Genomic DNA, 22,401 nt, shown 5'->3' with positions numbered 1-22,401 from the left:
CGGTTTCAATGGTGCAAGGAGCAGAAATCTTGGGCTGTGGACAATGTGAAACATGTATTGTTCTCTGATGAATCCACCTTTACTGTTTTCCCCACATCCAGGAGAGTTACGGTGTGGAGAAGCCCCAAAGAAGCGTACCACCCAGACTGTTGCATGCCCAGAGTGATCTCATGGCATTCCCTTGGCCCAATACTTGTGCTAGATGGGCGCGTCACTGCCAAGGACTACCGAACCATTCTTGAGGACCATGTGCATCCAATGGTTCAAACATTGTATCCTGAAGGCGGTGCCGTGTATCAGGATGACAATGCACCAATACACACAGCAAGACTGGTGAAAGATTGGTTTGATGAACATGAAAGTGAAGTTGAACATCTCCCATGGCCTGCACAGTCACCAGATCTAAATATTATTGAGCCACTTTGGGGTGTTTTGGAGGAGCGAGTCAGGAAACGTTTTCTTCCACCAGTATCACGTAGTGACCTGACCACTATCCTGCAAGAAGAATGGCTTAAAATCCCTCTGACCACTGTGCAGGACTTGTATATCATTCCCAAGATGAATTGTTGCTGTATTGGCCACAACAGCAGGCCCTACACTATACTAATAAATTATTGTGGTCTAAAACCAGGTGTTTCAGTTTCATTGTCCAACCCTTGTATATATATACACACAAGGGTCTCGAGGGGCAAGGCATGATATATGTCCCAATTTATTGATGAGGTGAGTCATACCATTAACCAGGTTGGCAGGTTTCCTCCTACATATTTTTTAATGTCAGAATTCCAAACCCATCCAGAGCTTATAATCCATTCGGAAATTATAAATACCCAGGTTCACTGAATTTACTGACTAATAAACAGGTGGATGAGCCATAACTTGGTTAAGATCACCCTCTAGTGGCAAAGAGAGGATCTGAACACAAGTTTGAGAAATACAGACCCATTTTATCTCTACTGAAAACGCAGATTAAACACACTTTATTGCAAAAAATATTGGGTCACAGCACCAAATCCATGTCCAATCACTTCCTTGGCTACAGGTGTATAAAGTCTGGTGTGGAGAAACTTGACTGGCACAGAGTCCTGACCTCATCCTTCCTGAACACATTTGGGATGAATTAGAGCAGAGGCTGCAGTTCTACTTTCCTCATCTAACTTTAAACACACCACTAAATAATTCAGTTAACAAACTTGGAGAACAATTCAACTAAAACTACCAAGCCAAATGATAGAAGAAAGAAAACCAATGAACTATATACAAAGAGGGAACAAGAAAACGAATAAAAATGGTTGAAAACCATAACCATAAAAAGATGTAATATTACAAATTTATTGTTATGTATGTTTGAGAACTAATATTTATCTTGAGGAATTTAGAAATGAGAACAAATCAGTTTTGTTCTAAAATTAGTCTTAGAACTAATTAAGAACAATAATTGTCATGTCTTCAAACAACCAATAACAATGTAAATCTTAGTAGATAAAACATTATTTTAATAATGTAATATTTTAATGGATGATGAAAGGATGGTCACAGGCTGTATCGAGGACTGAAGCCTCTATCTATGGGTCGCACACTTTTACCCCAGCACCACCACCTCGCCATGCATTAGTGATACTAAATGTTAATCTATCCCTCTTTTTCTTTACATCACTGGCGCTGGCATTAGAAATAGCTTCCCGATGTTGAATGAAAGTTCTCAATAGGCATGGCAGAGAGTGCGGGAAATATCCCCATGTCTTAGCAGAAGTAATTGAAGAGAAGACAAAAACACAAAGCTTTGTTAAGTAGTTTAAAATGAAAGCTGAACCATTCAATGATAGTAACAGTCTGGTATCTATAAGGCTGGTATAGCAGATGAATCCATAAACCATCCCCCAACCCACATTTTCACACCCCTACTGGGCTTCAGAATCTCAACACCTGTTTTATTGTGGAGCTAGAAACAGAGATATGTTACAGCTCCATGTTCAAACAAATACATGCACACGTACAGCATATGAAGCATTTCCGGGTCCTTCTGGGTTGCAGCTTGGATTTTTATTTGACAAGGAACAAGTGACAACAGTTTTGTTTAAAGGTATATTTTTATGTTACTTGGTTCTCTGAACAGAAACCTGAATTAGTTTCAATAATTTGAATCCTATGGAAGTAAAATAGTCTCATTAGAATCAGACATTTTTTAGACATTGAATTTATAACACTGAATTTTTATCCTGTGCAATTATGTATGTGAATTTTGTTTGTACTTAAAATTTGCCAGCAAAAATTCACCTGCAAGAATTCGCATGAAACAATTCACCTGCAGAAATTTACCTGCAGAAATTCACCAGCAAAAATTGTGAGTGATGAGATTTTTCTGCCAAAAATATATAATTACAAAATGCTAGGTAATTAACACCCATTTGAATCTCATCAATGATCTTCATTAAGCCACTATCCAGCAAACTGTTGAGACTCGCCTCTGCCCAAGGCATTGGTGTGTCACGTGATCAAAGAAGCGTAATCTGATTGGCTAAAAGATGCTCGACTCGATCTAGTGCTGATTGCTTTGGCTTGAGTCACCAGAAGGTCAACACATTTGCAGGTGAATTTTTGCTGGCAAATTTTAAGTACAAAAAAAAATTCACATACATAATTGCAGAGCATAAAAATTCAGTGTTATAAATTCAATGTCTAAAAAATGTCTGATTCTAATGAAACTATTTTACTTTTACCTTGTTAGACCATTCAGTTAGCTGCAGTTAATCTTAATAGAAATTGGTGCCACTGTGTATGACCCACCGAGAATCAAGAGTAGCTTAGTTACAGTAAAAAATATATATTATGTTTAGATCTTTTTGATGTTCATTATTAAGGAAGGTATTACAAATTGACACCAGACCTTATGTCAGGTTGCCGATCTGTAATGTCTCTGGTACCAAACAAAAACAGAACACACTAGTGAATGTTTTTTACATTTCCTTTATTTAAGTTATTCCAGTTATTCATTCTTTCACATGAACCTCTGGAATATGTTTAGAACATTTTCATTCATCTAATACATTGTTAGCAGTTGTAGAGCAGGTTGATCCTTGTGATGTCCCAGCGGGACAATCCCTGCCATTGGCCAATCTGGACATTGGGATTGGGGATGGGGGTGATGGTGTCCTTTCCATAAGCGATGGCGAAGGCATCTCTTCCATAGTGCATGATGGAGGAGTAGTCGTAGGGAGTGTTCAGGTTGTTGGTGTCGTGCTTGTAGAAGTTGTTGGCGCTCTGTGGGATGATGTTCTCCCAGTTGATCCTGACATAGGAGTCGCGGTCGCTCCTGGTCTGCTCGTGCTGGAAGCCCAGAGCGTGGTTGAGCTCGTGCTGGGCGATTCCACTGTAGACGCAGCCCTGCTTGTCGAGTGAGAGCTCCTGCATGCCTCCTGTTCTGCCAAGTTCAGAATAGCATCCCTGTTTGCTCACAATGCTAATGAAGTCGTTCTGATTGGTACGGGGTGTGAAGTGGATGCAGGTTTGGCCGGCGAAGGCCCTCATACCACCTTCGATGGTCTGCCTCTCATAACTGCTGAACTCCTGGCCAATTACATAAGGAACCACCACTTTACCACCGGAGTCTTTTTTCCACAGGCAGCTGTTGTACCAGCACTTCATGGCATTTCTGGATTTGGGAGCCACTATGTCTCCTTCCAGCAGAATTTCTTCTGAGCCGTTGTTGGCGATCAGAATCCTGGTGGTCATGTCAACAGTGTCTGCTTCTTTTTGTTTTGTCTCTTCCTGTTGTCCTTCCTCCTGGAGAGGAAGAGCCTGAGAGACGCCAAGCAGGAGCAGCAGCAGGAGGCTGGTGGAGGGAATCATCTTCAGGGTCGATGTGGAGACTTAGGAGTTTCTGGAGAGAACTGCTGTGGAGAGACTCCTCGAAGCGTGATGTCTGACTCTGTTCAGTCCAAGATATTTATACTCTCCTTTACAGGTGTGTCTGCAGGAGGATTATGGGTTGGGGTTTGCACTGTTTGGTCTAAAATAAACCTTTAAAGGGAGGAGTCTGCAGACAAACCTAGTCTTTAAACATGGTTTGTGATCACTGGTTATTGAATGGATAAAACAGCATTAAAGGCTGGGTCTGGTTGTACTAAACACTATTTGCTCTTTAACAAAGAACATGTCAGCTGTCAGAATAACATTAAAACAAGAAACATACCAGTGTTTACCCTTTTTAAATTTATTTTAATTACTTTTTCAATTACATTATTAATTTGTGTATTACACCTTCCTGAACAAAATCTTAACAACTATTCACATTTAATGTTGGTGGACTGTGACCAGGTTTCACTTATATGTTGATATTGATTTGGGCTTAACACAATTCTTAATACAAAACTTAAAGCAGAGATAATTTGCCATTCATCTTGTCTCCAATCTGCTTTTTCCCCTAGCATACCCCAACTGACTAACCAGGAAGATGGGGGAATAGATTTGACTCGTGTGCCTCTTGAGTATCATGACCTTAAGGGAGTATTCAGCAAAAAGAAAGCCCTATCCCTACAGCCTCACAGACCCTATGATCGCGCAATCAACCTTCTTCCCGGTGCACCGCTACCCTCTAGTAGATTCCATAACATCTCACATCCAGAGCAAAAATCTATGGAGCATTACATAAATTAATCCTTATCTGCAGGTATCATTTGGCCTTCCTCCTCACCACTTGGGGCGGGTTTTTTCTTTGTTGGGAAGAAGGATGGTTCACTACGTCCCTGCATTGATTACAGGGGCTTAAATCAGAATACAGTTAAGAATAAGTACCCACTTCCCCTCATCACTTCCGCTTTTGACCCCGTTTATGGTGCCACCGTTTTCTCCTAGTTAGATCTTCGTAATGCTTATCATTTGGTCAGGATTCGCTAGGGGGATGAGTGGAAGACGGCTTTCAAGACCCCGCTGTGCCATTTTGGATATCTGGTTATGCCCTTTGGACTTTGTAATGAACCTGCCGTTTTCCAAGCCTTAGTTAACGACGTTCTCAGAGATTGTTTGAACATTTTCGTTTTTGTATACTTGAATGACATTCTGATTTATTCAAGGAACATTCAGGATCAAACCTATGGTCTCCAGTGACTCGTCAGATCTATTGCTAACATAATTCCATTATCATGGCCAAAGAGAAACATTTGTAGGGAAGATGCAATGTCCTTCAACCTGATTTTGACTTTATTTAACCCTATCATGGCACAGATTATGTATGGAAAGAAATAAAAGGTATAATTGGCAGCACTGACAACTGATTATTTCAAGGGTAACCCCTTTAAATGTACCATCTCAATTTTTAAAGGGTCCTTGCAGAACATGAAGATTAACAACAGTAATACGAATCAAACAAATATGAAAATTCACACAGAAATACCCACAACATTCTCAAGGACCCATAAACACACACTCTCACATCCACCAGCATGGCAACTGCATGGCACATACACTTAACATCAAGACACAAAATAAGACAACACATACAGATGCAGAGTTCATGTGCATATCTCTGTGAGGATTAAGTCCAGAATAAATGAACCGTTATTCTTACTGAAAGCAAGAGAAAGATGTTTTACAATAAAGTAAATATGAATAGCAGTGATACAGCTAAGTAACTCAGGTAAAGTATTCAAGCTGATGAAGCTTTAAACTGAAATGCAAAACGTCACATTTTTCCTAATTCTTGGTGTAAAACACAAAAAAGATAACTGATCAGTATTTCTCAGGCCATATTGTGAATTAAATTGGATTAAGTATTTCTAAATACGGAGTACTTGAAAGTTTGAGGGGATAAAGATTAGTTTCTGTGGCATGGCCATTAATAACATCAGCGTGTTCTAGGATCGGCAGCACCAGTTGTGGAAAACTCTTTTACGAGCTGGAAGGGAAAAACATTCAACAGAACGATAATGTGACAATTTTAAGGCAACAGGCTTTCGAACACTATGAAATTTAAGATTTTAGCTCGACCAGTTAGACTCAGATTTTATCCGACTCCAAAAGATAATTTTTTTTGAAAACTTTACAACAAATAATTGCAGTGATTAAACTTGGAAAAACTTTCACTCATTTAGGACTTACAGTAGGAGGTAAAATGATTAAGTTTGTACAGAATACGCTAATTACTTTTATCTAGAATTGGGGGTAGAGGTTATGGGGAAGGACTCTAAAGGTTTTATTTAGGTAGATATAATCAAATTATCAATGTGCTTGAAAGTAGATTGTCCAAAATACTGGACACCTTCATGCTAAATGATGCGAATACTTTGTTCTGGGGATGATTTCAAAAATTATTATGGAAAATAACGGTTTGAACATATCTAACAATGGCTACTAGTTAACAGACAATAAATTAGCAACTAACTGGGTTACAATATAAATATGATTTTTGGTGAAAGGTGAGAAGAACTGTTATATTATCTACATATAAGATTCTCATGAAAACAGGTATTGGAGCATTTCCTGTTCCCCGACAAGCCCTAAAGGAAATTGTTATTGATTTTATGGGTTCTGACAACAGAGTGAAAGGATGTAGAGATGTGCTTGACACTTTCACCAGGTCAGCTGAGAGAGCTGATCACACAATCAAAAAACGATTGGGTAAAGTAATACAAAAATGAAGTGCGCTGAAGATGCGCTGCCCTTGGTGATGTTTTACATAAGATCATCACCCACTGAGCTCATGGGTTTAACTCCCCATCAGCTGCTGACAGGAAGAACCATACCCTGACCTTTCACCTCCTCTCTTCAGTCAGGTGTGCACCCAGTCTGGATTCACAGAGAGAGCAAATGATATGCTCAACGATTCTAATCTGCTGTAAAGTTTTTGTCTCATAACACACAGGAGGCTCTAACCAAGAACCAACAGGAGAAACAAACTCTGGATGAGAGCAAAACTGAGGTAAGCAGATCATATAGCAGGAAGGTAGAGCCATCCTCCGAAGGAAACCTCAGAGAAATCAGAAAGCACCTGAGGAAGGACATACGAATAGGTTCTAATGGATATCTTTTGACTTAACATTTAATTTTCAGCTAACACATCAAAAATGTGCTTGTGGAATTAAATTAATTTATTCCAGTAACCATAATATCATAAGGTAAGATTAACTCATCTTTTTGCTTTCAACTAACAAAATACTATTATGTGGAACCTGTTTCATACATTTTTGAGTGGGCTGGGTTACTTCAACCGAGGGAACGTGATAAAGAAATAAACAATAAAACTTCTATTTGTTGAGTTAAAGCTTGAAGGAGTATGTCCCGGTAAATTTGAAAGGAGGTCACAAAATCACAAATCACAGAGGGCAGAAGGATTTCGAAAGTAAAACTGTGAATAATCAACAAACAAATGTTTACTTCTGTGAATGTGGGAAATAGTGGAATAAATTGCATAAAGGGTTAAAGGAGTGTTCAACTATTTAATCAATTCGAATAACTTCATGAATACAAATGATAACTTCCCATGTGCCTCTGAGTTAATTATTTATAGATGATGATATTTGTAACTTAGATTGTAAATTAACTTGATACAAGGCCTTGAACTTTTACTTGCTGTTGAACAGAACTGATTTAGGGGGAATAATTGCTTTAATAAGCAATAATAATTGCTATTGACTGGACAGGAAAGATGTGCCCTGGTTTCCCTCTCCATCCAGGACGCCCTGACACCGATTGGCCTACTTCGTCAGGGGGGAACCTTTCAGAAAATGTGTTTTTGAATTTGATATGTCTGCTAGAATACAAACTGCTTCCTGTTAGAACCGATTCTAATCTTTTAAATGACACCAAGGCAAAACAGGAGAGACAGCTGAAGGCTGCTTAAACAGGATGTTGAAATTATTTCTTGTCAAAATAGAATAGCTTTGGATATGATCCTAGCAAAAGAAAAAACAAACAAAACAAAAAAAGACAGAAAAATGGTTATGTGGGGTTTTTGGAGAGGCTTGTTATTCTTTTATTCCCAAACATTACAGCACCTGATGGATCTCTAACGAAGGCCCTAAATGAATTGCAATCACTATCCATTAAATTAAAATCGCACTTAGGAATCGATGAACAATTCACGAATATGTTTGAGACGTGGTTTAGAAAATGGGGAAACCTACTGGTGAGTATATTCACTTCATTGACTGTTGTTGTGGTGATCGCAGTTTGTGTTTGCTGTTGTGCGACGTGTATTCAAGCTCTCATACTTAGGGGCATAACTACAACCATGGATTCAGGGGGTCCAGGAGTGCCAACCGCCTGTCAGATGCAAATAGTTAAGGGGTCATGCCCCTCAAATCAAGGATGTAAGAAAGAGGGGGCCATGATCAGGCTCACTGGATTGACAGAAGATAACCCATAAGTGAAAAAGGGGGCCACCGTCTGATATCGGGTCTGACCCGTCTGACCCGATATCCTTTACAGGGATTTCTGTGACTTAATGAATAATGTTGATATTAAAAGAATCAGAATATTTTATTTAATGGTATGAATGATGTATCAGATAAGTTAATGACAGATTGATTAAGTGAAATTAGTTAAGCACATGTCATGAATGAAAGTATTAATAGGACCTCGCAGGTTATTTTTGATTAGGTGTTCACCTCTCCATAGGTTGATTTTATGCCTGACAGCTGGAAGGAAATTCCCTGGTCATATATAGGTTTAATGCATTCATACAGGGTTGAATGATTGTTTCTGGGGGTGGGTACCCAGTTGCGGGTGGTCCAAAATCTACCCAGTGCCTAGGGGGTTAACTGATCTAAATTAGTTTCGGTGCCTTTAAATGACACCTCATCAGGGGGGTTGTTAGGAATAACCTTTATTAATATCATTCATAGCTGGTTTTCCCATTTATGCCATAGTAATATAAAACATAAGTTCTAATGTCTCTCTTTTGTTACAATAGGATAAGAATGTTCATAAATATACAGTACAAGAATAAATGGCCCAAAGTTTGTCATAAATGACCTGAAGCTGGGGTACTGGGGTAGATAGTGGAGCAGCCGGTATAACTGGTTTGATTAGAAAGCTACAGCACACTTAGATTAAGTATGGACACCCTCTACTGCACAACCTAACAGATAGACACCACAATGGTGACACATAGTCTACTGATAATCACTGAGGGAGTGAACATCCATTGCATTGGAGTGCCAGATGTAAAACTACATGTGACCTTCGTTTGGGGCTCTTCATCATCCTTTTACAGACTGCGACGGTACAAGACCGGAGCCTCAGCGCTGATCTCTGTAATCATTCCTCTGCCTAATTTAGATTAAAGGAGCTGAAAGTTAGAAACTGTTTGAGAGTCATTCATTTGATAGTCAGTGTTAAATAGAGTGTGTGATTGCTTCTGGGGACCAAGTACCGGAGGAACTCTGAGACGTCTGACCGCCAACAGGGTACGGTAGCTCGGACAATATTGTGACATTACAACCACACACATAAATATATTTTATTGGAACTTTATGTGAAAGACCAACACAAAGTGGTATACAATTGTGAAGTGGAAAGAAAATTAATTGTGTGATTTTTAAGTAATTAATTTGCATTTTATGGCATGATATAAGTATCTGATACATCAGAAAAACAAAACTTAATACACAGACACAGTCAGTAGAAGGAAACAAGCGCACCCCAACTAATTCTGTGACCTAGCAGTTGCACACTGTCATTCTATTGGCTGATATGGTTGCTAGGAGATGATAAGACTTTAATCTGAGAGACAGCAAAAGGAACTTGCGAGCAGGGAAGAAACTTGAGAGCGCAGTTTTGTTACGAGCAGAGAGCAAGTTTGCGCGCATGGCGGATGAAGCAAGCAGGAGAAGAAATTATCTATGCAAGAAGCATTAGATCAGAGCACAGAAACAAAGATTTGAGAGAGAACAGAGTATATTTGAAAGAAAGCAGAAGTTTTGAGTGCAAGCAGAATGAAATCCTGCTCTCAAATTGAAAATATATGCTCTTGATTTTTGGCAGTAAATTTCCCCCATTGTTTCTCCGCTATTTCCCATTGTTACAACTTTGCACTTTAAGGTGACACATTAACACACACAGCTACTCTACAAACAGACACTAATATACAAGTTCACATTTACGCAACCCAAAGGTTGAAGGTCATACAAACCCAAGTTCATATTTAATTAATGCATCCTGCCTACTTTTTACGTTTTAAGCAAGGCTTCAAAATGCAAGAAGAAAAAACTGGAGCAACAGACAATGTAAAAAAGCAGGTAATAAATTAAAGCAGGCTACTCATCAGCTGATCAAAAGTTTAAAAACATCCCCCTAAACAGTTAAAATCTGTTCATATATCTGGGTTTTATGCTGTGAGATCTGGGATTGGGTTGGCAGTGGCAGACATGGAGTCATATCAGAGAAATATAACCTCATATATATTCAAAATACATTATTAGAAAATATAAAGAAATGTGGATGTTTGTGTTTTGTTAGTCACCTTTGTTTTATATTTATATAATTTTGAGTTGTAATTATTTGTTGGTTTCAGTCAATTCCAGCATTCCACACATTTTCATTGATTCTGGTGTGTTCTTTGATTTCTGTATTTGTTTAGATTAGAGTATTTGTGTCCTGCTAAATTTCCTTTTCTGTGTTCAGCTGGGGACACACTACCCACACACCTTTATTCTCTTTAATTATTTGTGTTTGTCAGTTATTGAATTACCTTTATGACACTGTAATGTACTTTTCCTATCATGTCCTTTCTCTTTTTTCATGTACTCTTTTTTTCATGTACAGCACTATGAATTGTCTTGCTACTGAAATGTGCTATATAAATAAACTTGCCTCACCTTGCCTTACCCAACCTTCACAGATTTTGAAAAGACTTGGAGTCAACTCTAACAGGCTGGTCTCAAGCAGATCTTTGTTTCATGACTGAAAAACTGGGAATCACACACTTAACAACTGCACCTGCTGAGGGATCACCAACTACATGACAGGTCAAACCAACTAAAGCCAAATAAGTGTTTAAACTCCTGAGGGTGACAAACATACCAGTCAGGGACAATAATAGAAGATATTCTTAGAATTGTTAGAAACACTCAAAGGTTGTCCCACAAAAAAAATCGGATTCAATTGATGTTGAGTTTGTTCTAAATGAGGTTGGATTGACTTTTAGTGTTGGCCCTATTCAAATGAAAATGCTACTACTTCTACCTCAACAGACAAAACTGTAATGTTTGGACTAGATTTGCTACAGAATTTTTTAATTTAGTTATAATGAATACCTTGATTCTAATTGCAAAATATTTTACTCAGAATTGATGATGAAATGATTTAAGATAGGGCCCCACCAAAACCACTTTATTTTGTAAATTACTGACACCTGTTAATTTAGGAGCATTTTACCTTTATGTCCAGTATTTGTAATGTGTGGGTTATCTTCATGAGACCCTTGATTATTTAGTTTACTCTAGTCTTAAATATCTATGTATCTCTCTGTTTAATTTTATTTGATGTTTTAAGGCTTTTTTTCTATCACTATCTGATTGTAAGTAGTTAGTTGATAAGTCCGTCTTATGTACACTGTTCTTTAGCTTTTACGTTTATATTGTGTAGACTTAAGTTGCTGATGTTGCATCACAGCCTCTGTTTTTATACTTGGCGGTTGGCAACACATTTTCGGAGCGGCGTCTGGACTTGCACGCTCCAATCTTCACCTTGTGTCACACTAACAGGTTTTTGTGCCAATTAGCCCTGTGATTGTCTGCAGCAATTGAGGACTCAACTAAAAATCAGGCTCGTAATCAGGCAAGAAACTGTATGGTGTGTCCCCAGTTTTAGTCATGTTAACTCAGCCCCCCTGTTCAGATCCTCATCCAGCTGGACTATTGCAATAGTTTGTTCAACCTGGTACTCATGACACTCAATCACCTCCTAACAATAACAGTATACACATGGCAGGCAGAACTGTCACTGCTAACACATAAACTTTGTAAGGTTAATATAATAATGCGTTATAGTGCTCAATGGGCATTTGTCGATTACCAGTATCAAGGGGTACCAAAACGTAAAAACATTACAGTTTTAAACATCCTAAAAATGTCCATTATATCTTTAAGAATGGTTCTACAGGTCTGCCAGTAATAAGGCCTTGATGTGGATACTGAATTGAACACAATTTTACAATTTAAAGTTATTCAAAAGTGTTGAACAGTTAAAATATATCTTATATTACTTGGATCTTTTTGATGTTCATTATTAAGGAAGGTATTACAAATTGACACCAGACCTTATGTCAGGTTGCCGATCTGTAATGTCTCTGGTACCAAACAAAAACAGAACACACTAGTGAATGTTTTTTACATTTCCTTTATTTAAGTTATTCCAGTTATTCATTCTTTCACATGAACCTCTGGAATATGTTTAGAACATTTTCATTCATCTAATACATTGTTAGCAGTTGTAGAGCAGGTTGATCCTTGTGATGTCCCAGCGGGACAATCCCTGCCATTGGCCAATCTGGACATTGGGATTGGGGATGGGGGTGATGGTGTCCTTTCCATAAGCGATGGCGAAGGCATCTCTTCCATAGTGCATGATGGAGGAGTAGTCGTAGGGAGTGTTCAGGTTGTTGGTGTCGTGCTTGTAGAAGTTGTTGGCGCTCTGTGGGATGATGTTCTCCCAGTTGATCCTGACATAGGAGTCGCGGTCGCTCCTGGTCTGCTCGTGCTGGAAGCCCAGAGCGTGGTTGAGCTCGTGCTGGGCGATTCCACTGTAGACGCAGCCCTGCTTGTCGAGTGAGAGCTCCTGCATGCCTCCTGTTCTGCCAAGTTCAGAATAGCATCCCTGTTTGCTCACAATGCTAATGAAGTCGTTCTGATTGGTACGGGGTGTGAAGTGGATACAGGTTTGGCCGGCGAAGGCCCTCATACCACCCTTGATGGTCTGCCTCTCATTCCTGCTGAACTCCCGGCCAATTACATAAGGAACCACCACTTTACCACCGGAGTCTTTTTTCCACAGGCAGCTGTTGTACCAGCACTTCATGGCATTTCTGGATTTGGGAGCCACTATGTCTCCTTCCAGCAGAATTTCTTCTGAGCCGTTGTTGGCGATCAGAATCCTGGTGGTCATGTCAACAGTGTCTGCTTCTTTTTGTTTTGTCTCTTCCTGTTGTCCTTCCTCCTGGAGAGGAAGAGCCTGAGAGACGCCAAGCAGGAGCAGCAGCAGGAGGCTGGTGGAGGGAATCATCTTCAGGGTCGATGTGGAGACTTAGGAGTTTCTGGAGAGAACTGCTGTGGAGAGACTCCTCGAAGCGTGATGTCTGACTCTGTTCAGTCCAAGATATTTATACTCTCCTTTACAGGTGTGTCTGCAGGAGGATTATGGGTTGGGGTTTGCACTGTTTGGTCTAAAATAAACCTTTAAAGGGAGGAGTCTGCAGACAAACCTAGTCTTTAAACATGGTTTGTGATCACTGGTTATTGAATGGATAAAACAGCATTAAAGGCTGGGTCTGGTTGTACTAAACACTATTTGCTCTTTAACAAAGAACATGTCAGCTGTCAGAATAACATTAAAACAAGAAACATACCAGTGTTCACCCTTTTTCTATAATAATATACATTTTTGTATTGCACCTTCCTGAACAACGTCTTAACAACTATTTACATTTAATGTTGGCGGACTGTGACCAAGATTTACATAGAGCTTTAAAATGCAAAAAAGATCAAACTTGAGCAAGAGACAAATGATACAGAGACTTTTTCCCTCTCTCAGAAGAACGACAAATTTGGCGGTTTGAAAATATTTTAAATCGTAATGTGGAGATTGAAGGAGGACCACCCATCACTCCTTTTGTAGTGTGAGTTTGGGTTTTTTTAAGTGAGGTTTAATAAATCACGAGATTGCTGGGAAAATTTTTCAAAACGTTTAAGAAAGACCTGGAAAGCACAACTCAGTGTGATGCAGTCTCTAAAAGTTTACTGTTAACTGAGTTAGAGCTCTGATCTTAAAGGTATTGTTCGATAACTACGGTCAAAATGGAATATATGTAACTGACTTTAAATTTGTCTGTAAGATTTGACTGAATGGGTTATATATTTCTGTATATAAATTGGATCATCTTAGGATATTTGAGATGCCGTTTGTTGTGAACTGGCTCTATATAAACAAATTGAATTGAATTGAATTGAATTGAAGTGATAAGTCTCAGTGGATCTGATGGACTGATATCACCACTGCACTTAAGCAAGGTAACACTACATAGTACAAAGAACGTTGTTGTGATGAACAGTACAGCACCAACCTTAACAACACTATGCCAGTTCACTCTGAATTGACATCTGTCTGCTACAGTTAAAGGGAACTATTACCAGTAATAACTTTACAGAACCTCATTTTGAAAATTTGTGAACTAAACTTTTAATTTGACACCTTTTATTTGGCAAGCTGTTACTTAATAAATAGTGAAACAACATAAATTTGTTCTCTTTGTGTCACTGCTCTGTTCTTTCTCTCAAACCTCCAGTCGGTCGTGGCAGATGGCTGCTCACACTGAGCCTGGTTCTGCTGGAGGTTTCTTCCTGTTAAAAGGGAGTTTTTCCTCTCCACTGTCACTACATGCATGCTCAGTATGAGGGATTGCTGCAAAGTCAACGCCAGTGACTGTCCACTGTCTCTACATGCTCATCCAGAAGGAGTGAATGCTGCAACTCACTGACTGGATGCAATCTGCTGGGTTTCCTTAGACAGAAAAACGTTTTATCCAATGTGAATAAATAACTGAATCTGACTGCACTGTTCAATGATTAGGATTAATTGGAATGTATGTACCTTACTGTTGTGAAGTGCCTTGAGACAACATGTGTTGTGAATTGGCGCTATATAAATAAACTGAATTGAATTGAATTATAAGAAGGTGCAATAAATGCTTCAAAAGTTAAATTTAGTGGAACTTTATACTATATATTTAATCAAATCTATCAATCAAGCTAAAATTCTACTGAATAAACATTGTTAACTGTATTAGAACTGCAATAATCAATGGCATGTTAACAACAGCAGGAATAACAGTTGGTATTGTGGTTTGAAGAAAAGTGATTATATCATGTTGTAGATGACCATTATAATGATACTGTGGAATATCATACTTGTACCAAAAGATTTTCTTCTTTTTTTTAAATCACTTTTGAAGAAAATAATTCTAAAGTAATTCAAAAATGTGTTTCCTTGGTGGCTATTCTTTGTTAACATTTTGACAACTACAGCAACAATATTATTTTGTCTTTTAAAATCTTTTACTGCTACACAGGTATTAAACATTCTATAGTTCATTTTACACAGCTCTTATCATAGAAAAGCAAAAATCTAGCATTAGGGCTTTGGGAATTACGTTGCTTATCTTCTTCATCTGTGTTTGATTATTTATTGGTTTGCTTGAGCACAAATGGATTATGACCCTCTTCTCTCGGTGGACCTTGTGATTAAGAGGCATCCTAAAATAATGTCCTCAGTGGGCTTGTTCTGCATCGGCAGACACCGTGCTGGATCTTAAATCACAGCTGCTACTCTGAGGGACGCAGTGAGAAATGGACGCCCAGTCTGCTGAGTCCACACTTCACCTGATGGATTGTCCTTCCCTCAGATGCTATCGAATCAGTCCTGATCGGGCATTTTAATTGTTCGAATATTGTGAAAAAGAAAATTGCATGGTGGTGATGGTATTTGATCTCAGCACTCAGTATGCATTTATTCCTATATTAGAACCTGACGCTTTGGGTTTTTTGGATGTTACTTATTTATTCATCCATTTAAAGTGGATTCCTAACAATTTGAGGTATTAAAATTGGCCAATAAATGTACTGCACCCAACTATCTTCTTATTAAGCCCATCTAAGGCTCAGAATCAACACCCTGAGTGGCAATGTAGCCTAAAGCTCACATCTTGAATAAGGTGTTCCAAAAACATTTCAGAAAAGGGACAGAAATGATTTGGTTCTTGGATTAGTTGCATTTGTTGCATATTTCGTGTCATGTTTTTATTTGCCTTGCTTAGTAGATGCTAATTTTGAAGGTAAAAATATTGTTCTGAGTGAAACAAATAACAAACATCTGGTTTCTCTTTAACCAAGAAGTATGTTAAACATTTCTGATGTAGAACCTCACAACATTTTTTCACACACTGTATGCACCAGTATGTTGAAAATAGTTAATTCATGAAAAAGTCTCATAAAGCATAAAGCCTGCTGCAGAATAAAAATACTTTAAAGTTTAGAGACCGAAAACCCCTCATGCATTCTGGCCAAGACTTTGCAAAAGGTCTACGTTATGATCTTATGGGGAGCTAAAATAAATGTCTATCTTGCAGATAATTGTAAAACATAACACCTTTATGAGCCTGAGCTATTAGGATTATTTATTATTTTGTTGAATGCCAGATACATATCATAGTAACATTTAAAGTTAATGCTCATATTCTGCTAGTTCAGTAAGCTTTTGAAATGATCTACAACAAACTCACATGTAGTTATAACCTTAAATAGCGATTCAGTGTACAAGGCCATGGGAAGTAGTGGTGCGGGAGCATCTGCATGGATAACATTGTTATGGTGTGTGGAGGTGAAGCAGGACCGAAGTGCATACAGGAGGAGGGGGCATGGTGAGTAGATGAATGATTTAATAATAAAAAATGGATAAACTTACAGGATGGAACTTAGGCAGGAATACAGACTGGAACACAGATACATGGAATGGGAAAATCAGCAGTACGATCCAGTGACCAGAACAGAAAACCAAAGAGTCTAAATACTGAAGGAGGGAGGAGAATCAAAGGGAATCAGTACCAGAACCAAAACACAAAACTACCCGACCAGGGCGAGTGGAGGGGGAAGATCTGTATGGAGGAGTGGTCCAAAATCCCTGCTGCAGTGTGTGCAAACCTGGTCAAGAACCACAGGAAACATCTGATATCTGTAATTGCAAACAAAGGTTTCTGTACCAATTATTAAGCTTTGTTTTTCTGATGTATCAAATACTTATGTCATGTAATAAAATTCTAATTATTTACCTAAAAATCACACAATGTGATTTTCTTGATTTTTGTATTAGATTCCATCACTCACAGTTGAAGAGAACCTATGATAAAAATGTAAGACTTCTACATGCTTTGCAAGTGGGAAAACCTGCAAAATCGGCAGTGTATCAAATACTTGTTCTCCCCGCTGTATGTGTATATGTATATAAAATTGTTTTGTTTTTCTACACATGAAGTTTCCATACCACTGCATTATAAGGTATCGTTGCATGAATGCATCATCTGAACTAGGAACTAGGTAATTTTTTATGTTGAACTGAACAACGCATCAAGTAGCCTGTCTGCTGAAGCTGCATGTTTTGGTTAATATTACCAGCACTGTTTCTGTTCTGGACATAGGTACTAAGGAAATACTAAAAACATCTGTCCACATGTGGAGGCTCCATTTTTTTCAAGTCCATTTTTAATGTGCCAATAAAATGGTAAAACCTGTTAAGTTTTCTAAACTTACATAGAGACAACAATCTAATTTTCACCTTTCACAATTACTACATTTAACAATCTTACACGCTCCTTATGGTTAAAGGATATATTAAAGCTTGAATAGCTTTTGGGGTTGGGGTAGATGTTGCAAAACCATAATTTCACCTAGGGCACCAAAATGACTAGAGCTGGCCCTGGCTGCTTCCCAGTATATTGCTTTATTCAGTAAATAAGTAAAGAACCCTAATGTATAAATGAAGACCTAAATACACAGATGTGTAGTAATAATGTATTACTACAAAGCTCAATGTTTTACAACTGCATGGCTTGAGTTTATTAAATTTAATTTTCATTCTAATATTTAAGTTTGTGTCATTTTTATTTTGTGTTATTTTGTGTATTAATTAAATTAGCATAAATAAATTTATAATAATGACTACAATTATGGCATTTAAAACCAATCCAGCTTACAGGCATTTTAAAAGCAGAGATAGAAGCAGGCAAGAATTGAATCCCGAATTTACGTTTGTGGGAAAATCAAAAGAAAAATATACTTTTGGTGTTAGAGTGTCATGCTTTGGTTAGGAAGGACTCACAGAGCAGAAGTGAAATCAGGCAAAGGGCTTTAATAATAAAATCATAAAGTAACTTACAAAAATGGCTTTGGACAAGGGACACATGAAGCACTGTAAATACTGGGCATGGAAACAAGCAAAACAACAGGGAAATAAAGAATATGCCAGAGAGTGGCGACAACAGAAGAGTCCAGCAGAGAACAATGAGAACCAGTGATCTTATACAGGTCCTTCTCAAAATATTAGCATATTGTGATAAAGTTCATTATTTTCCATGATGTCATGATGAAAATTTAACATTCATATATTTTAGATTCATTGCACACTAACTGAAATATTTCAGGTCTTTTATTGTCTTAATACGGATGATTTTGGCATACAGCTCATGAAAACCCAAAATTCCTATCTCACAAAATTAGCATATAATTAAAAGGGTCTCTAAACGAGTTATGAACCTAATCATCTGAATCAACGAGTTAACTCTAAACACCTGCAAAAGATTCCTGAGGCCTTTAAAACTCCCAGCCTGGTTCATCACTCAAAACCCCAATCATGGGTAAGACTGCCGACCTGACTGCTGTCCAGAAGGCCACTATTGACACCCTCAAGCAAGAGGGTAAGACACAGAAAGAAATTTCTGAACGAATAGGCTGTTCCCAGAGTGCTGTATCAAGGCACCTCAGTGGGAAGTCTGTGGGAAGGAAAAAGTGTGGCAGAAAACGCTGCACAACGAGAAGAGGTGACTGGACCCTGAGGAAGATTGTGGAGAAGGGCCGATTCCAGACCTTGGGGGACCTGCGGAAGCAGTGGACTGAGTCTGGAGTAGAAACATCCAGAGCCACCGTGCACAGGCGTGTGCAGGAAATGGGCTACAGGTGCCGCATTCCCCAGGTCAAGCCACTTTTGAACCAGAAACAGCGACAGAAGCGCCTGACCTGGGCTACAGAGAAGCAGCACTGGACTGTTGCTCAGTGGTCCAAAGTACTTTTTTCGGATGAAAGCAAATTCTGCATGTCATTCGAAAATCAAGGTGCCAGAGTCTGGAGGAAGACTGGGGACAAGGAAATGCCAAAATGCCAGAAGTCCAGTGTCAAGTACCCACAGTCAGTGATGGTCTGGGGTGCCGTGTCAGCTGCTGATGTTGGTCCACTGTGTTTTATCAAGGGCAGGGTCAATGCAGCTAGCTATCATGAGATTTTGGAGCACTTCATGCTTCCATCTGCTGAAAAGCTTTATGGAGATGAAGATTTCATTTTTCAGCACGACCTGGCACCTGCTCAGAGTGCCAAAACCACTGGTAAATGGTTTACTGACCATGGTATCACTGTGCTCAATTGGCCTGCCAACTCTCCTGACCTGAACCCCATAGAGAATCTGTGGGATATTGTGAAGAGAACGTTGAGAGACTCAAGACCCAACACTCTGGATGAGCTAAAGGCCGCTATCGAAGCATCCTGGGCCTCCATAAGACCTCAGCAGTGCCACAGGCTGATTGCCTCCATGCCACGCCGCATTGAAGCAGTCATTTCTGCCAAAGGATTCCCGACCAAGTATTGAGTGCATAACTGTACATGATTATTTGAAGGTTGACGTTTTTTGTATTAAAAACACTTTTCTTTTATTGGTCGGATGAAATATGCTAATTTTGTGAGATAGGAATTTTGGGTTTTCATGAGCTGTATGCCAAAATCATCCGTATTAAGACAATAAAAGACCTGAAATATTTCAGTTAGTGTGCAATGAATCTAAAATATATGAATGTTAAATTTTCATCATTACATTATAGAAAATAATGAACTTTATCACAATATGCTAATTTTTTGAGAAGGACCTGTATACTGAGGCAGGGTTGTGAAATGACAAGCAAATCAGATTAGCTACTCAGAAGAAATGAGTTGCAGCTGAGGCAGAGAAAGGCAGAGCACCTAAAGGCAGGAGACCATTTAACACAGATGAACTGAAAAGAGATACAAGGACTATAAATCAAGCGGAGGCAGAGATAAACAGAGATCTAAGAGGAATACAACTAAATGTAAAAAGACCACTAGAGTAAAACACAAAAGAATGAACTTCTAAGGAAAACACCTAACAATAATGAGTACAGAGAAATAATTGTAAGAAAGCAAAATCTTAAGAACAAATTAAACAGCAAAGAAATGGTCAAAATACAAAAAGAACAGAAAATCAAAACACCTCAGGATTGTGACATAGTGTCTATTTTGCAAAGGATTTTCTGAGAAACAAGTTTGTGACTGGGATAACTGGTGTTCCTGCTTTTGATGTTTAGGTATTTTTATTGATAAACAGTTATTTTAATTTTAATGAATTAATAAATAAGGGGAATAAATCACAGGAATCACCTCCAAGCAATCCACCAGGGAGCCGTTCGCCTTCGACCAGGAGGTGTTCCTCCACAACAGCAGCCATCTTCAGCTGGTATCAGCAGACTTCTTTAGTGAGATCCAACCTCCAGATGCTCTGTCTGTTCCCGCAGGTTGTTCTCTCAAAGTTACAAGAAAGACTGACGACTTCTAGGGCCCTTAAAAGTCTCCCTGCATGTCATCTCTCATTCTTTCCAGTGACCTTTGTTTTGTGTGACGCACACATAACAACAGTTTGGTACATGAAAGGGCCTGTAATACGTAAACTTGCACATTGCACCAACTAATATAGTGATTCTCTAGTAACAGATGCATCCTCAAAGGTAGGAAGATGGATGGAGCCAAATACAGGGCAATCTTGGAAGAAAACCTGTTGGAGTCTCCAAAAGACTTGAGACTGGGGCAGAGGTTCAGGACAATGACCCTAAACATAAAGCCAGGGCTACAATAGAATGGTTTAAAACAAAAAATTGAACGTGTTAGAATGGCCCAGTCAAAGACCAGACCTAAACCTAATCAAGAATCTGTGGCAAGATCTGAAAACTGCTGCTCACAAACGCTCTCCATCTAATCTGACTGAGCTTAAGATGTTTTGCAAAGAAGAATGGGCAAACATTTCAATCACTATATCATGTATATATATATATATATACATATACATATATATATATATGTATATATGTATATATATATATATATGCAGGGGTTGGACAATGAAACTGAAACACCTGTCATTTTAGTGTGGGAGGTTTCATGGCTAAATTGGACCAGCCTGGTAGCCAGTCTTCATTGATTGCACATTGCACCAGTAAGAGCAGAGTGTGAAGGTTCAATTAGCAGGGTAAGAGCACAGTTTTGCTCAAAATATTGAAATGCACACAACATTATGGGTGACATACCAGAGTTCAAAAGAGGACAAATTGTTGGTGCACGTCTTGCTGGCGCATCTGTGACCAAGACAGCAAGTCTTTGTGATGTATCAAGAGCCACGGTATCCAGGGTAATGTCAGCATACCACCAAGAAGGATGAACCACATCCAACAGGATTAACTGTGGACGCAAGAGGAAGCTGTCTGAAAGGGATGTTCGGATGGTAACCCGGATTGTATCCAAAAAACATAAAACCACGGCTGCCCAAATCACAGCAGAATTAAATGTGCACCTCAACTCTCCTGTTTCCACCTGAACTGTCCGTCGGGAGCTCCACAAGGTCAATATACACGGCCGGATTGCTATAGCCAAACCTTTGGGCACTCATGCTAATGCCAAACATCGGTTTCAATGTTGCAAGGAGCGCAAATCTTGGGCTGTGGACAATGTGAAACATGTATTGTTCTCTGATGAGTCCACCTTTACTGTTTTCCCCACATCCGAGAGAGTTACGGTGTGGAGAAGCCCCAAAGAAGCGTACCACCCAGACTGTTGCATGCCCAGAGTGAAGCATGGGGGTGGATCAGTGATGGTTTGGGCTGCCATATCATGGCATTCCCTTGGTCCAATACATGTGCTAGATGGGCACGTCACTGCCAAGGACTACCGAACCATTCTTGAGGACCATGTGCATCCAATGGTTCAAACATTGTATCCTGAAGGCGGTGCCGTGTATCAGGATGACAATGCACCAATACACACAGCAAGACTGGTGAAAGATTGGTTTGATGAACATGAAAGTGAAGTTGAACATCTCCCATGGCCTTCACAGTCACCAGATCTAAATATTATTGAGCCACTTTGGGTGTTTTGGAGGAGCGAGTCAGGAAACGTTTTCCTCCACCAGTATCACGTTGTGACCTGGCCACTATCCTGCAAGAAGAATGGCTTAAAATCCCTCTGACCACTGTGCAGGACTTGTATATGTCATTCCCAAGACGAATTGACGCTGTATTGGCCGCAAAAGGAGGCCCTACACCATACTAATAAATTATTGTGGTCTAAAACCAGGTGTTTCAGTTTCATTGTC

General features: G+C 39.1%; 2 protein-coding genes across 2 annotated transcripts; both read right to left on the bottom strand.

Moving 5' to 3' along the window:
* Nucleotides 1-2,951: 2,951 nt before the first annotated feature.
* Nucleotides 2,952-3,904, bottom strand: LOC124867241 (high choriolytic enzyme 1-like). The gene has a single exon (XM_047363591.1). It carries the CDS (start codon nt 3,847-3,849, stop codon nt 3,052-3,054), a length of 798 nt encoding a protein of 265 aa, XP_047219547.1. The 5' UTR covers nt 3,850-3,904; the 3' UTR covers nt 2,952-3,051.
* Nucleotides 3,905-12,320: 8,416 nt separating this feature from the next.
* LOC124867243 (high choriolytic enzyme 2-like) lies at nt 12,321-13,273 on the bottom strand. Its single transcript, XM_047363594.1, has one exon. It carries the CDS (start codon nt 13,216-13,218, stop codon nt 12,421-12,423), a length of 798 nt encoding a protein of 265 aa, XP_047219550.1. The 5' UTR covers nt 13,219-13,273; the 3' UTR covers nt 12,321-12,420.
* Between the last annotated feature and the right edge of the window lie 9,128 nt (nt 13,274-22,401).

Source organism: Girardinichthys multiradiatus, chromosome 4 (assembly GCF_021462225.1).
Source record: "Girardinichthys multiradiatus isolate DD_20200921_A chromosome 4, DD_fGirMul_XY1, whole genome shotgun sequence".
Classification (NCBI taxonomy): domain Eukaryota; kingdom Metazoa; phylum Chordata; class Actinopteri; order Cyprinodontiformes; family Goodeidae; genus Girardinichthys; species Girardinichthys multiradiatus.
The sequence above is the reverse complement of the archived record's forward strand: the minus strand, read 5'-3'. Positions and strand labels throughout refer to the sequence as shown.

What these genes read in the sequence shown, in the direction of transcription:
- LOC124867241 (XM_047363591.1), bottom strand. Translation starts at nt 3,849, where the DNA reads ATGATTCCCTCCACCAGCCTCCTGCTGCTGCTCCTGCTTGGCGTCTCT.
- LOC124867243 (XM_047363594.1), bottom strand. Translation starts at nt 13,218, where the DNA reads ATGATTCCCTCCACCAGCCTCCTGCTGCTGCTCCTGCTTGGCGTCTCT.